This window comes from Micromys minutus, assembly GCF_963924665.1.
Source record: "Micromys minutus genome assembly, chromosome: 16".
NCBI lineage: Eukaryota > Metazoa > Chordata > Mammalia > Rodentia > Muridae > Micromys > Micromys minutus.
The window spans coordinates 49,291,431-49,309,005 of record NC_137985.1 but is presented as its reverse complement, the minus strand read 5'-3'; the positions used below and the strand labels follow the sequence as shown (position 1 = coordinate 49,309,005).

Genomic DNA, 17,575 nt, shown 5'->3' with positions numbered 1-17,575 from the left:
TGTTTCATTCTATAAGCTCATTATAAGTTCAAATCAAAGAGTTTTCACATGGCCTTGTCTTTGATAATACACACCTATGGCTTTATCCTTGGACCTGAATGCTGTTCCTTGAACACATATTTGTTCTAAGCCAATTTTTCTTTTTGGTGTAATTATGAAGCTCACTATATTCCTTCCCATGCAGCCTTTACTCACTATTTTAAGGAGTGGGTACATTCTATTCTTGATTCTAACTTTATTACATCTTTATAGTAAAACAACTAAACCACCTCTTAAAACTTCTTCTAAGATTATTTGAATCAAATCAGGAACTCTATAAAATCATTAATTCATCTAAACAGCAGTAATTCATGAAAGTTCACCTTTACGTTGATCTGCAGGAAACCTGCTCAACAGGGTGGGCTAGTGCCCAGGGATTATTATATTAATTTAATAATAACAGAAAAGGCATATTAGCTGTAGGAAGCAATCCTGACATGAAGTCTCTTTGGTGTCTTGTCTCATAGAGCTCTCTCCCATCACAGACCATGCAAGAATGATGGCCCACCTCCAGGAAGGCCACCAGTTAGCCATATCCTCTCCTAAAAGGCTTCTGACAGTGATCTTTGAGAACTGGAAATAAACCTTTCCATGACCTTCTAGCTTTAAAAGTTTCCATTAAATTATCAGCTATTATCCTGATGAGTCTTTCTGTGTAACTTGTCCCTTCTCCCTTGCAGCTTTCGGGACCCTTTCTTTAGTTTGAAGTTTTATTTTATTTTTATTTTCTGCTGCACTTCTATTCTTCTTCACACAATGATGTGTTGCTGGGGCCTAATGTTCTCACTGAACAGTAGAAAACCAAAATTTGTCATTTCTTAAAGAATTGAGTAGGAAAAAACCTTACATCAATTAAAAGGATGAATACATTTACAGGTGTCAATGCAAACGTTCCCAACTCAAGGCAAGTAACAACCCATGGCGCTCAGGAGGGAAAAAACCAGAACAGAAACTAGATCCTAAGGCTCGGACTTTCCCACCCTGCTAGATTGGCAAGAAGAAGTGGTGACTGGTTCAGGAACTTGCTAGCCTCGGGAAACCCAGATCACTATGCACAGAGATCCACCAGGCTGAGGACTGCTCTTCCACAGCGCGCTCTCCCCAGCCACCAAGTCACTGAGCCACATGAACTAAGGACTAAATCAAGATATGCACAGGGTTTGAAACTTATACCAAGGGAACAGTTACCTTGAATATAAGGTCAAATATCAGCAGCAAGTTCTATGATCCAGTGCTGATATCACATACAAGCCTCAAGGACAAATGTTTTCCAGGCTTATTCCAGTTTCACGAGGCTAACATGAGGTGTGTACCAGGGCAAATCAATATTGCAGAATCGGCTCATGCCTGGCACCTGCTCCATTAGAAGCATTTGCAGTGGACAGTGGAGGGGCCGACTCATCGTACTCCTGCTTGCTGATGCACATCTGCTGGAAGGTGGCCAGTGAGGCCGGGATGGAGCTGTCAATCTAGACTGAGTGCTTGCGCTCAGGGGGAGCAATGATCCTAATCTACATTGTGCCGGGTGCTAGGGCTGCGAACTCCTGTAAAGACCTGTATGCCAATACAGCGCCATCCGCTGTACCAGCAGGAATCCAGTTTTAGTATTTTAACTATAATATATTGTAGGAGATTTGTTTTCTAGTCCTGTCAATTTGCTGATGTATAGGGCATGCATGGTACTGCCAAGTTCTTGCATAGTTTGCTCGTGAGTTTAAAAGAAATGATCTTTTTTTTTTTTTTTTTTTGAGTGATTCCACTCCTATAACTTGTCTTCAAGCATCGATGTTCTGTCTTCATGAAGCTCTGTTCAGTTGGCTTCCCACTGACCTCCCCCTGACCTCACTGACCTCCCCCTGACCTCACTGACCTCCCCACTGACCTCCTCGACCTCCCCACTGACCTCACTGACCTCCCCACTGACCTCACTGACCTCCCCCTGACCTCACTGACCTCACTGACCTCCCCCTGACCTCACTGACCTCCCCCCTGACCTCACTGACCTCCCCCTGACCTCACTGACCTCCCCACTGACCCCTCCACTGTTGCTTCACTTCCGTTTACATTGCATTCAGTCTTCTATTTCTTTATAGAATTTGATTTACAATTTCTGAATGCCCTTCTCCCCTCATACAGCTGTTTCTTCCTCTTCTTATAAAGTTAATTTCAGTATCTGTGCCCTCTCAAAGGTGTCGAACACATTTAGTGTGCTTGCAATTGTTCTTTTTTGAAAAGATTTATTTATTTTATGTATATGAGTACATTGTCATTATCTTGAGATGCACACCAGGAGAAGACATCAGATCCCATTACAGATGGTTGTGAGCCACCATGTGGTTGCTGGAATTGAACTCAGGACCTCTGGACGAGCAGTCAGTGCTCTTAACCACTGAGTCGTCTCTCCAGCCCCTTACAATTGTTGCTTGAACTTTGTGTCTTGAGCTTTGTCTGAGTTGTTCTCCTTGAGGAACACAGCTGTGGGACTGGTGTTTGGCAGGGAATATAGTATCTTGTTTTGTCTTACTCTTTGTATTTTTTCTACAAGACTTGGACATCTGCAGTTAGAATATTGGTTGTCTTTTGATGTGAATTTATGTCCCCGATTTTGAAGGCAGGGCCACATTCTGGGACAGATGCTCTGGGGAGTCTTTTTGATGTAGGATCTCTCACTAAGCTTGATGACTGTCTAGCCAGCAAGCCCTAGAGATCATCCTCTTTATTTCTCTGTGCTAGGCTTACAGGTGCATGATGCTGTCCTAACCTTTTTTTTTTTTTTTTTTTTTTTTTAAATATGGGTACTTGGTACCTAAACTCAGATCTTGTTTGCCCAGCAAGAACTTACTGATGGGGGTGTCTTCCCAGCTCCCACAATCCATTTTATTAAGGAATTGAGCATAAAGACTGTGCGCTATAGCTTTAAGCTGCTAGCAGAATCGGTACTCTGATTATTAGTGTTTTGAGTATCTGAGGGCCTTAGAGAGACACCCACAAAGAGCCTAAAAACAAGCCAGCATGAACTTTTACCATCTTAGAAGTCTGGAACAAAACTTGATTTCCCTGGGAGTGCTAAACCATAAAAATCAAAGCCAAGATATGCAAAGGTCTCCCAAGGAGGTGAGAATGCTCCCAGGCTGACGCCCGAGACGGAGCAAGCCTAGATCAGCACACACACTAGTGAATGTGCCGATGGGGAGCTCGATACCGGGAAAGTCTACTCAGAATGTGCTGGAATATGTCAGCGCCTGGTGTTTTATGGGACTATCCCTTACATTCCCTTTCCTTCCGGGAGCTAAGAACAGCATTAGACGCACTGTTCTGTAACCTTGGCCCTTCCTTGTCTAAAGGGGCTTCAGGGTTAGAAGGTGCCTAGGACTTCTCAGAACTTTATGATCTCCACACCCCCGTGTGTCAGGAGATGTGCAGTTCATCTACTTCATTCTTCCTGCGTATTCCCTTGCAGGTCATAGAAGAGATTTTTTTTTTTAACCAAGAAAAATAGGAAACTATGGACAGATTCTAAGCCAGTGAGTGACAGCCTGTTATACTCTGTCTTGCAGTTATGTGGGAATAGGAGGGGTGGGAAAGAGGGAAGACAGCAAAGGCTGTTTTAGTAAACCAGGAGAGAAGACTGAGCAGCCGGCATGGCTGGAAGCTAACGGGGTTGCTGTGTGCAAGAGAAAGGCAGTTCAGAGATGTCTGAGGTGGGAGAGTCGGGAAGAATTCTGCCCGGCTCCACCTTCTGAAGGTGGCCTGCCTTCCTCATTCCCTGCAGGTAGGAATTCAGGAGAGAGCCAGGGCTGGAAGCAGGTATGTGTGGTGAGCACGGCTTTGGCTGTGGTGACTGGAGGTGGAAGTATCACTCAAGCCGAATGTCTAACCCATCAGCCCTTGCCCTTTGCTGATAGCCCTCAGCTTCTCTGAGGGTCTCAGAAAGCACTGTGCTGGAGACCTGCTGTTTAAAGGTGACCGAGCCGTGGTGAAGACAACACTGAGAAAGGTAGCAAAGGAGTCACGGAAGCCGAGACAGAAGCTCTGTGAGGGGGAGGGCCAAGTTGTCAGCTATGCTGCTGCCTCGGGCTGAGTACAGTTTTTAAACATCAAATGCTAGATTATCAGAAGAGGAGGTGTGGAATTTTGAAAGCACTGTAGAAATTGGGAAGTTGGATGGATATTTGAACAGTGTAAGTGAACAACTTAACTATTCTTAAGCTATGACCAGGTTGCAAGTAACACAAGCCCATCTTTATGTTCTTGTAAATGAGTAAGGCTTCCTGCCTCACAGAACTACACAGATCTGTGTTCTGTGCTACAGAGGGGTCCCAGAAACCTATCTTTCAAACAAACAACACTGATGGAAAGAGCCTCCTTCTCTGTCACACTTGAACTGAAGGTCCCAGCATGCATACAGATTTTATATGCACACCCATAATAAACACAACACAGGGGTTGGAGAGATGGCTCGGTGGTTAAGAGCGCTGACTGCTCTTCCAGAGGTTCCTGAGTTCAAATCCCAGCAACTACATGGTGGTTCACAACCATTGTCTGTAATGAGATCTGATGCCCTCTTCTGGTTCATCTGAAGACAGCTACAGTGTACTCATAATAAATAAATAAATAAACAAACAAACAAACAAACAAACCTTTAAATATATATTTAAAAAACGCAACCCAGAGGTCAGAAGCAGGTACATATGCTGACAGTCACCTGTCCACCTCTGGAGCAAGGGCAGGTGAGAAGCTAGCCTTGTCTGGATCCTGTGAATGGGGTCAGCTAGTTTCCCAAAGGAAAAAGGCAATGGTACCATAAGGAAGAGTGCCTGCTACCCAGGCAAAGCTAACGGTGTTCACTTCGTTGTGAAAAGAAGCCTTAGGCCCAGTGCATTTGACTCTTGCAAAGGCGCTGCACACTCTTGGCACAGAGGAAACATGGTTCTGTGTGCTGGGGTGGCTCCGAGGCGCACTGTCCAGTCCCTGTGCTTGGGAAGGGCTGTCCCTACCCTCGCTCAGTGTTCTGCTCTTCACTTAAGAGCTAAATAACAAGTAGTTCTGAGGACAGAGCTTCGTATTTAAAACCCAAACTATTGTCTCACGTTGTCAGAAGGTAGAAACGTACATTGATAGCTAAAGCCTTTTAGTGTAGCATGAAGGCCGTTCTGAACTCTCTCCGCTGAGCCTGCCCACGATGCCTACAGCCAGGAGCAAGGTGCCCTGTGTTTCCTCAGTCACATGTCCTCTTGTCTCTCTGCCTTGGCCCGGCTCCACCGCCTGCTTCTCTTTCTACCGAGGACCTCACGCTTGTCTTTTAAGTGGCAGTGTGCGATTTGGTGAAAGACCTTGGCAGCTCCTCTTTAGTGAGGTCTGACTTACATACACCAAAAGCCACCTGAACGGCCTCCACTCCCACCATCAATATAAAGAACTTCAGTTTGTCCTCAGAGGTAGCCCTTCCCAAGTTGGGGGCGAGAAAAAAAGTCAGGTCTTGTATTTTGTGGCCCTCTTTACCATGATCAGGTATTTTTGGGTTTTAGATTTTTTTTTTTTTGTCTCTTGTTTCTTTAATGCTTGAGCACATGCAGCTTTTTATCCACCCTTCCCCGTCTGTCGGCACTGCAGTTGCAGTTTGTTGTTGACTCGTTTTTCTTGAGGCTCAACAGTTGTTGCTAGCCTGTTGAGCTGATCAGACACAAGTCCTACATTGTGAAGCACTATTCTTTTTGTGCCCCTTAAAAGAGTTTTGTGGACTTTTAAGCAAGTAAAGTACTTGCCATCAGTTTGACCTTTTGGGAACTTGTTTAGACTCTCCCTAGGGTGGGGGAGCAGCCTTTACCCTGCAGCTGATTACACAGCATTCTGAGGTATGTGTCCCCAGCAGTTCAACTCCAGCTGCAGAAACTGTTCTCATCTGTGGCATCCTGGGACTGCCAGGCTGTCTCCCTGGTGCTGTTTCTCATTCCAGAGGTGACTCTTGAACAGTGCTGGCGTCCTATCTTCAGTGGCCAGACTGCAGGTCAGCCAGAGGTTTCAGGACCCTGGAGGCAGGTTTCTGAAGCTATGCCAAGCGAGCAGTTTGCTTCCAGCAACCCTGGAGCATCTCCTTCTCAACTCATTAAGACTTCAAGCTCACTGGGTTCCCCTTCTCTTTGTCAGTCTGGATTATTTTGTTAATCTTTATAGTTTTTTTAGATGGGGATGTGGAGAGATGGCTCGGGAGTTTAGGGCACTTGTTTCTCTCACGGAGAATCTTGGTTCAGTCCCCAGCACCCATATGGTGGCTCACAACCATCTGTAACTCCAGTTCCAGAGGATCTGACGCCCTCTTTTGAATTCTAGGCACCAGGCATGGCATATGACATACATACATTATATGACACACATGCATTCATGCAGGCAGAACATAGCACAAAAGTCTTTTTTTTTTTTTTTTTTTTTTTTAAGGTTTGGACAGAATGTAGCCTAGGCTAGCCTTGTAGGGGCTGGGTAGCCCAGAATGACCATGAACTCTGATCTTCTTTCCTCCCGAGTGTTGGCATTGCAGATGTGCACCAGCGTGCCTGGCTTCAGTCTGGAGATTGATTCTAAGCACAAAGCCTTGGTGACCAGAGGCTTGCCCAGCTTGTTTCCCTTTCACCAGCTCCCACAATCCTGCACTTGTTTTCTCTGTGACTGCACAATGCTTCCAGAAGTTTAGTCCTAAGTTGTTTATAACAGGAGTAGAATTTGTGATCCTCTTTGTCTTCTTAGGCAGAAATGACACAATGGCTTTTCTCCTAGTTTCCCGCAAGTCAAGCTGCAAATGGAAGGACCCACGTGAATGATGGGTGTGTGCCACCATGCTAGGCTGGAAGTCCTTCAGACATACCCAAGTTTATAAATTAACAGGGAACAAAAATACTGGGTTTTTTTTTTTGGGGGGGGTGCAACTTGTAATGAATTAATGAGTAGGCGGTGCTCATTCCTGCTAAATTCACACATATACGACAGAAGAAATGATGTGCCTAAGGTTTCGAATTGGGCATCTGTGGTCCAGCAAAATCCAAGGAAAGATGAACCTGGATTTCATCAGCGTTCTTGATCTATAAGGAGTACAAGAGTCAGGATGCATGTGGAAAGCCTTCGGGCAAAAGAACAGTTTAGTGAGGGTGTGTCTAGGCCATGAGTAGCTTTGCTCTTCCTGTTTGCATGCACTATGCATGTATTGGCGTGGGCGCATGTTTGCAGTTAGAACCCAGAGGTCAACCGTGAGTTAGGAGCCATCCACTTTATTTGTGAGGCAGGGTATCTTACTGGGACGTGGCTTTGCTGGTTAGGTTAGACTGCTGGCCAGCCCCCGAGTCCTCTGACTTGTAGCAGGAGAGTTACAATGTATTGTGTCAGTTTTTTATGTGGATTCTAAGGATCAAATTGTTAGACAGCCGCTAATTGTTAGCCTTATGTAAACATTTTTGAATGGTTAAAAGACAGTGCATTGTGAGATGTATGGAAAAACTGTACACAATTCTGATTCCAGTGTCCACAGTAAAACCTTGTTGGACAATAGCTACCCTTGTTTGCCTGTGGCTGCTTTTCCACACCACAGGCCTAAGTTCATCTGGGGCCTGGAAACTGCACAGCCCACACTCCTAAAAGATTTTCTCCTGGGCCCCTTACAGAGAGAAATCTGTTGATTTTTGATCTAGAGACTCAGCAACTTAATGTCTCAACAAAGATCGTAAGGGAGGATGAGAAAAGACAAAAAAGTCTGCAAGACTAAGGGACACAGCAGCCCCATGTCACAGAGTAAGGATGGCATCCCAGCCATGCCACAGTGTGTGGATGGCATTTGGATACCTGGTCACAAAATGAAGGACTGTAGAAAAAAACAAAACAGAAGACAAGGAAATATGATATTGTCAAAGACATTTGATAACAAGGAGTTGTTAGTATTTAAAGATTTGGTTTTGTGGTTGTTTTTAACTTTTTATTGATTTCTTTGTGAATTTCACATCATGCATCCTAACTAATCCCACTTAATCTCGCCATCTCTCTATATCTGCCCCCCACCTCTGCAGCACCCCCCAAAAGCAAAAACCAAAGATAACTTTAAAAAAATCTCTCCATGGAAGCTGCAGTGTGTCACACAGTGTACCCTTTGCCCCCAACAGCTTCACTTGCAAATATTCATTGCAACGAGTCGCTGTTCTGGTACGAGGCCTCTTGCTTCTGCAACACATTGGTACTGGGTTTTCTCCATGGCTCTGCTGGGACATCCTGTTGCTCTTTGTCGTAGCGATCCTATAGCTCTGGTTATTCCAGCAGTTCATAGGTGTGGGCCAAATCACATCCCTGGATCTGAACAGCCCCGCCAGCTCTCCAGCCCCCACCCCCAGGGCAGCTCTTCCTCCCACATCCACACCACCACAGCCAGCTTTCCAGTCCTGCCCAGGCAAGGAGCAGGGCCAGCTCATCATACATGGAGATCATGCAGTAGCCAATGTTAGGGCGCAGTCTGACATTCCAAAGCACCATGCTTAATGTGAGTGAGCAGTTGATTACTGTATCTGACTCTGTGAAGCCGCCCCAGCCTACCACGGTATCCTTGGAGCCAATGATCTGCTTCAGGGTACACAGCAGCAGTGCCAGAGCACCTGACCTGCACACACAGCCTGCCATCCACATGCCTACTCTCTGCAGACACCCAGTCCCACCCCCCCCACCCCCGCCACAGCAGCTTGTGGCTATGTTTTTAGAGACCTGAGCTTTAAAGAAATACGTCCTGCATTATTTAGCTATCTGTCTTAGCTCCAGAGTGATCCAGGGAGTGGGCGGCTGTCGAGTGGTTGTAATGAAGTAAGGGGCTGTGTGCTGACAGTTGTAACTAGATCATTTAGTTGTGATATTTTTCTCTACTCCTCTATGCATGTTTCAAAATTTACATTACAGGATGGGTGGGGGGGTAATGAATCTGTGCTGGGGGCAGGAAGGTTGGTAGTTTTAAGCTGGTATGGATCATGTGAAAAGACAGTGTCTCAAGAAATTACAACAGAAAACATCTCCAAGCAAAGAGGTTTCCTTTGGGAATGAAGGAGGGATAAGTAGTCTGGGAAACTCATAGTCCAGCAGACCTGAGGTGTGTCTGAAGGTTTTATTAGTAAGAATAAAAGCTTTGTAAGGTAATTTGAAAGAAAGCCCATGGGCACAGAGCCCTGTGGAGAGCACCGAGAGAGACAGCTGATTGGCCAGTCACAGAGTCCTGGCAAGTGGCTTTGTTCCGGTGAGTGTGTGAGGCAGACACTGCAGCTGTGAATTAGTGACCCGGCCTCTGGACTTTGTTGCAGGTCTTGGCAGGATTGACTGGTGTGATCAACATCATGCTGGGGTCTTCCTGTGGTTGCTGTCCACTATGTATCTGCCTCACTGTTAAACTGCCCGTGGCTCACCATGAGACCGCCTGGTTGTGTTTCTGGCGTACACCAAGAAGGTAGAGCATACAGACCCAGCAACAGTTTCTGTGCCGTGTCTCAGGCTATGATCATCAGCCTGAGATAGGATATTTGTTTCTGTGGGAAAGATGAGGTGACCCCTTGAAAACCAGACTGGTGTTTCTTCTCCGTCACACCATGGCAGAAATACCCACATTCAAGTCCTAGGCTACGATTAGAATCGTGACCTACCTGCAAATGATTTTTTTACTGCCCACCTCCTTGCTCGTTTTTCCTAATGTCATAAATAACCACTGGCTGTCGCTGTTGAAAGCTCACACTTAGGACCTAATTCCCTTTGCTGCTGCTTCCTTCCCTCATGTGGTTGTGTCCTGCAGAGTCGACTATTGGGGATATTTTTCCTCTTCGCTATAATTTGAACCTCATAAACTCAGAGCTTCAGAAGGAAGTGGAAACAGCCCTGAAGCTTCAGGCGGGATCTCATTTTTAAATATACCACCACCAGCACCTGAATGCCCGCTCCCCTTCATCAGGAAGCCTTTGGCACCCAGAGCTTGGGTTTAGTCACACAGCTATTTTTGGAGTCACCATCTCTTGTGTTTCTCTCAGATCCAGGGTCTCTGTAGCAGGTGGGGATGCTTTGTCATTTTGTGAACATGAAGTACGCTGTTCACATCCAAGCTTGTGAAGTCACACTTGGCTTGGTTTAAAGCTGATTTATCTTGTTTGCTACCAGTGGCCCTACCTGCAGTGACATCCTCCTGGGTAGTGGTGGCTAGCTTACACTGGCCTGCAGAGCTGGAACCAGGAAGCATCGGTGGCCCAGTGTGGAGATGCAGGCCTGTAATCTCGGCATTTAGGAGGCTAAGGCAGGAGGGCAGGTTTGAGGCCAGCGGGGTATGTAGAAAGGAAACAGATCTGGAAGAGGACCAGGGAAGTGCACCCGAGCCACTAAAGAAGCCACTCGGTGAGGAAGGAGACCTGGTGAGGGCAAAGGTATTCTTTTAGCCATACTTATTCACGGTGGACTCAGCCACCCCCCCCCCAGTCCTTTGTGTCCTTTGCTCCCTCTCCTGCTGTCTTCCTCTTTGTTTATGGAGACTCTTTATTGTTAATTTTTAGATTTGGGTCTCACTCTGGACCTCACTATTGTAGCACAGGCTGGCCTTGACCTTATGGCAGTCCTCCTGCCTCAGCTTCCCAGGTACTGGGATTGTGGACATGAGCTACCAGGGCAAGCTTTCCATGTGACTGGGGGTGGGGGTAGAGTCAAGGACCTAATGGTGGTGAGACTCTGGAAATGAGCTGCAGGGTGCACGATGCAGGAAAGTCATGTGCGCTACAGGGTCCCTGAGAACTCCAGAGACTCTGCCCAAAGCCAGCAAGATAAAGATGGTCAAGGTCTGAAGGGGAGAGTCAGGCATAGGCCAGAGACTGGCTTCTCCATTTTGTGGGAAAGACAGGCTGGGTACGAAGTGCAAAACACACACACACAAATTCCCAAAAAACCTAAATTTCAAATATTATTTAATTTTAAAAAGTAGAAGCAATATAAAATATTTTATCTTAAACATTTCTTTTTAGAACCATGTTTCACATTAACTAGCAAAAGCACAGCATGTTCTGGGGCTGAGGTAGCTCAGCAGGTAAAAGGGCTGGCACAAGCCTCCCCTGGATTTAACCCCTGGAGGTGGGAGGAGAGAACACTCCTGCAAGTCGTCCTCTGATCACACTTGCATGATGGCACCCCTCCATACCCCCTCTTGCCAAATAAATAAAGATTTAATGCAGTAATGTCTATACATCGTGCCAAGATGGGTGCAGACCGATTTGCAAATGCATCCCTAGAACTTGGCCTGTCAGGTCACTTGCATTACCAATATTACCAAACTGTGCCCCGTAAGCTCTGCACTAATGTATGCTCTGTGCCCTCCCCACAGCCTGCTACCTGAAACAACAGCTTATTTGGGGGTGTCATAATGACACATTTCTTCTTACTAATCTGGGAGGGTTTTTGAGACCAAGTTTTATTATGAAATGTGTGCAGCCCTCAAACCTGTGGCAATCCCCCGAGTCAGTACTCTTAAGTACTTCAGGTGTGTGCCGCCAGGCCCAGCATGAGGAAATTTAAAGAAACCATAAGGCTTACCTGACTTCTGTTTTGTTTTTAAAAGTAATTGGTGAATTTGGATGGACTTTAAAAATGACCACTAGGGATTTAGGAAGCAAACAAACTGAGGGCTAGAATGGCCGTGGGCGTTTTCTTCTGTCTTCAGAGTCCCTGAGCTTCTGGGGTAAAGAGGCTGTCCACAGGGAGTTCCTGCTCATGGTGGGTCAGGCTGAACTTATTCCAGCTCAGGATCCCTGCAAGATGCAGGCAGCTGAAGAGCCACAGGCCGTACCTGTTCTGCAGACAGGGCTAGATCCTCGGAGCACTTACTTCTTTGAAGCTTGTGCCCTTTACTGCTCTCTGCTGGTTTTTCCTTTTTCTCTGTCAGATGTAAACAAAGAACTGAATGCTCACATGACCAAATGGCCTCACACTCACCATTACTGAGGAAATAGGGTTCCTATGACAAAGAATCTCATCATATAGTTAGTGGGTTTGATAAACACCTAAGTGAGAACAGTGAAACCTGTTTCTCAGGAGTAGAAGGTTGTTTGGACAAATCTGGAAGCAGAGATTTTACAAGTATGAATGATCTTTACTACTCTGGCAATTTTCATTTTAATGCAAAGAGGTTGCGAGTCAGCTGTACGTGAGTGTGAGGACTCGGCACTGGCGAGGTGTACACCTTGGCATTTGGTGGCATTATTCCATGTGTGAATTATGAATAGGCACTTGTCCTTTTCTGTTCCTGTCACTAACCCCATCTAATTGCTATTTCAGGAAGGGTTTTCACTCGTTGGCAGCAAGAACTGGTTGAAGATTGTAAGACGCATGGACTGTCTTCTGTTTGGAACAACAATAAAGGCAAGATGACACTGAGTGGCATGGCCAGCCATGGCTACACTAATGCCCCACTGTTTCCATTGCTGTTTGTGGCAAGGGAGGGGTACAGGGAGCCCCCGGGGCAGAGGTAACCAGTTCTGGAAGAACATGTTGAAGAAAGGTTTGAACAGAAGCAAAACCCCAAGCAAGTAGGAGCTCCTCCTGGTGCAGGCTGGTGGCCAGCACGGGCTGTGGCGCTGCTTCTCTGCTCTGAGCACTAGGAGCAAATGAGTTGGCACAGTGTCTGCTTAGTTAGATGTTTAACAGGGTGTTTTGAAAGGTTCTATTGAATATATATTGTCATTTCTTCTCATTGCAATATTTAAAAATAGGAACCGGGTGTGGTGGCACGTCTTTAATCCCAGCACTCCGGAGGCAGAGACCGGCAGATCTCTGTGACTTCAAAGCTACCCTGGCCTACACAGTTCCAAGTCAGCCAGGGCTATGAAGAGAGATCCTGCCTCAAAAAACAAACAAAAAGTCCCTGGCCAGTAAATAAATGGCTTAGTGGGTAAAGGTGCTTGCTGTGGTCGATCTCTGAGACCCATAAAATAAAGAGAATTCACTTCTATAAACTGTACTTTGGTCCCCATGGGCTGGCACCTTGGCTGGATCACAACAACCTGAACTCCAGTTCCAGGGGATCTTATTCTCAATTCTAACCTCTGTGGGCATCCCCCAACACACACACAGACATAAATAAATAATGCAAGTAAATCTTAGAAAATTAAAATCCCCTTTCATTTGTTTGCTAGCTGTGTTAAATATCAAAGAAACAAAAACAGAGTGCAAACTAATCACCTAGATGATACCCCTTTAAGAAACCATGAAGCTAGTGGTGTTGCCACACTCCTTTAATCCCATCACTAGGGAGGCAGAGGCAGGTAGATCTCTGTGAGTCCAAGGCCAGCCTGGTCTACAGAGCAAGTTCCAGAAGTTACAGGACAGCCAGGGCTACACAGAGGAACTCTGTTTCAGAAAAATAAAACCAAAGAAAAGAGGGAGAAGGGGAGAGCACCAATCTGTTAGCATTTGGCCAAGGAGGTAATAATGAAATTTAGGGACAGATACTAATTTTAAGTCGGACCTCAGGAATTCAAGGAGAGCTTAAGCATCTAGTGAATGGCTCTTAGCCAGGAGCATAGACCCCCAAAGAGCATCTTTGACCTCTAACTTGACCCTGTGGTTCTTTCAGCTGTGGATGTGGGTGACAAACTGCAGTGGTATGGAATGTCTCACAGTAGACACACAGCTGCTTTCTTGTCACTGGGCAGTTGTTGATCTCAGAAGCCATTCCTGCTCACTGTCTCTAAGGTGGCTACAGTCACAAGTTAGCAATGTAACAACCATTAAAGAAACTGTAAGAAATGGCTTCCTGGACCACAAGTGGACACATGCAGACATCAACAGGTGACATCCACCTTTGGGTCAGGAACACTGGAGGAAGGGGCAGAAAGAATACCAGGAGGTCTGCTGTCAGTCTCTCCTGAGAAATACCTGCAAAGCAATACTGGAACAGCTGCAGCCTTAACGGACATGTTAATGTTGGCAAACATCTGTTTCTTCTGTAAGCATGCATAGGCTTTATTTACATTAACTTTGCTTCAAAGTTTAGACGCTGTATGTGTAATTTATATAAGCTTTAATATATATGTCATGGTGAGACTTTTTAAGGACTTATTATTTAAATGTATATGCACATACCCCTGGTGGTCAGGGGCTACTGAGCCCCTGGGTGCCCTTGAGGTTACAGGTGATTGTGAACTGACCAGTGTGGGTGCTGAGAATTGAACTCATGTCCTCTGCAAGTGCATCTAGTGCTATTAACTGCCGAGCCATCTCTTCAGCCCTTGGACTTTTTTAAAAACTAAAACTAGAAGTGTTTTGCTTGCCATTATATAAATGATATTCTTTATCCACAATTTATTTTCAGCCACTTAAAATTGATTTTTTTCTGAGTCAAATTTAATATCCTTATCAAACATTTATTAACATGTTAATGCTTAGGTTTCTAGGAAAGTGATTTTATCATCCACAGATAATGATTATTTATTTCTAGTGGTTCACATTTTGCAGTACTGTGCTGGTGTCTCTAGAGAGGTTTCAGTGAGGAGACAGGACTCACTCTGGTTGTGGGTCTGGTGCCTGGACTGAATAAAATGGAGGAGGAGCATGAAAGTCCAGTGAACACCAGCGCTGATCTTTCTGCAAATGGCATGTGGCCAGCCACCTCCGCTTCCCACACCTTCTGTTCCACAGTGAGCAGAACCCCGTGGACCCCTGAGCCGATGGAAACCCTCCTTTGCTCTAGTTGCTCTCAGTCAAGTACTTGTCACAGCAGCAGGACAGTGACTGGCCTCTATACCGAGCCCTTGGTACCCTGTGGCTGCGCCGGCATCTTGGCCTCTCCTGCAAGGGTTATGGTGCTCAAGTGGCAAATGCATCTCTAGCTGCTGCTTCGGTCTTTATTACTCCAAGGAAGTTCTGCTTCAGTTGTAGGTTATTACTGAGATGTTTGCCAGGATTGCACACTGCATTCTATCAAATGCTTCTTACCACTATTTTTTGGGTGGTAGGAGGCATAGGAAAACCAGATCAGAGGACAATTTAGGGGAGTTGGGTTTCTCCTTCCAGCATGAGGCCCCCAGGGACAGAAACCAGGTCATTAGAATTAGCAGTGAGTGCCTTTACCCTGAGCCATGTGCAGGCCCCATCAAATACTTTAACACTTAGCAACATCATGTTATGCTTCCTCCTCTCTGCTGCCTTGATGTCACACACTAGCAGAACTTTCGGCTTCTGTAGGACATATGCTATTGTTCAGATTGACAAAACTGAGGCAAGGTTTGTGTTCCTGTAGCAGAAATTTAACATAATTGGATTCTGCAGATAGTAAACATAGTATTTTTCTCTCTTTAAGCAGAATACACAGACTAAATAGGTGTGTAAGGTGAGTCTCCTTCCTTTAAACAGTACTGATCACTAGTGAGAACACTGGCCAGGGCTAACAGCAGTCATTTCATTCCTATCTGAAAACCACGTTGGATGAAAGGAGTAAATCTTCGTTTCTCATCCTAACAACTCACTAAAGAAATAGGTTGATTTAGTCCATCCTGGGCTTTGAGGATTACCTCAAAGCAAATACACTGAAATTTGTTCTCTGAATGTATTAAGTCAATTTTCTACTGCTATAATTAAATAACAGGCTAGATTACTTTATAAAGAGAAAAGGTTTACATAGCCTGCAGTCTTGGAGGCGCAAGGAGCTGGCATGTGGTCAGGGCTTTCTTGCTGACACATCTGAGTGGTACAAGCATCTCACGGCAAGCACCAGGGAGCAAGCATGTGTCTGGCCTTGCCCCTTGTCTTACAAGGCACCCAAGATTCAGTCACTGGGGCTCTGCTCAGTGACCTTCTGTAATCTAATGACCTCCTCAGGGCCTGGCCTCTCAACACTCCTGGGTTAGTTTCTGTCCTCTTGGGCCTCAAGCCTGGGATGTAGGTTAAACCTCAGTAAGTTGAAGCCAACAGGAAAACACAATGGGTACCAAGGTCTCTGATGCCTCCTTGGCTCTGTGTGGCACTGGGATATCCCATCTTTCAGAGCAGGGTGACAATTTCTGCTATAGAGTGGCATAAGCAACTGGAGAGCCTGCTCCCTTGTGGGAAGAACAGCCTTTGTGGTGCTGTGTGGAGATAGCGCAGAGGCCAGCACTCAGCTAAATTCCTGGTCTCAAAGGGTCCACGGAGTTTCTTGTAAATTACCTAACTTGAAATCAAGTATCTACCTGAGATCAGAATCCCTCTTTCATTCTTAGGTGACTGGCAGCTTAGGTGACCCAAACTATCTGGACAGTTTGTGAACTTGAAAATGTTTTCCTTGGAGCTGGAGAGATGGCTTAGCAAATAGGAGCACTTACGGCTCTTGGAGAGGCCCGAGTTCTGCTTCTAGCACCCCCAGCAGGCTGCTTACTCACAACTGCTTGTAACTGCAGCTCCAGAAACTCTGCCACCCTTTTCTGGCTTCTGAGATCCTTTTTCTTTCCGAAGGTCACAGGTTGCTTTCACTGACTTGATAAGACTGGGGATTGTTTATCCAGAAGACTCAAGTGCTACGTAGACAGCGATAAAGCACACACACGAAAGACACAGATGTACCAGGAAGCTTGGGAAAATCGAAAATCTGCTCACCTCTTATGTGACAGAATGACCATGAGAAACATCTTGGTTCTGATTGTACAGGGAACGGGCACACGGACAAGTCTGCACTCAGGAGTTATAATAGGGGAAAGGCTGGTGCAACCTGAATATTTCTCAGTAGGAGGCCAGTTAAATAAAGAGATATGTTTCAGCTTTTACGAGTAATGAGGTATACTTCTATTTTTATACACTGGTTGAATAGAAAATTAGGCTACAGCACAGTGGCTTAAAAATATGCACAGAATACAACCTATATATTATGTATTATATGAGAGAGCTCTAAGATGACTTCTAACAGATCCAGGCACTCTTCAGAAAGCCAGGTGAATGGAAATATGGGAAGTGGGAGTTCTACAGGCTCCCTAGAATCCAAGTGTTTGTTCTGTTTGGTGAATTTTATATAGACTGAATGGAAAAAAGCAACAACCTGTTTATAGGAAGTCGTAGAATTTCCCCGAGGTCAGGAATGTGTTCACACTAGCACATGGAAAGGGAGAGTCTACGTGTTGACCTCAGCACCTGCTCTCTTTGGAAAACTGAGCAGATGCACTCAGTGCCTCTTGGGAAGCTTTATGTGGGTTGACCCATCTAGACAGAATATCAGGTTGGAAAAAGGAGCTGGTACTAAAGTAGTGGTTTTTATGTTACTATGGCGCAGGTCTGGTTTTAAGCTTAGAATCAAGTAACTGATTGTTACTTGTAGGTTTTTGTTTATTTTAATTGCACCTGCCCCACATTTGCCAATTTGCCCAAGGACATAACTCATACAGGAAACTAAAGGGATCTCCCTAACTGGACAGTGTAGCAGTCAGGTCCTAAGGATACAGGTACTAGAGGTTATGAGTGCACACGCTTCAAGCATCTGCCGGCGCCCTCCTCTCCAGATGCTTACGTTCACTACCTGGCAGCTAGCTCTTCCCTTCCC

General features: G+C 45.6%; 1 protein-coding gene across 1 annotated transcript in view; it reads left to right on the top strand.

The window, feature by feature from the left end:
* The window catches only part of REC114 (REC114 meiotic recombination protein), a gene marked incomplete at both ends in the record, with an annotated part of 91,222 nt that overhangs the window by 66,575 nt on the left and 7,072 nt on the right, over positions 1 to 17,575 (top strand). The window contains one exon of the mRNA XM_080930372.1: positions 12,349 to 12,432. Within this exon, the coding sequence (XP_080786498.1) occupies positions 12,349 to 12,432 (84 nt within the window). The remainder of the gene's footprint in view (positions 1 to 12,348; positions 12,433 to 17,575) is intronic.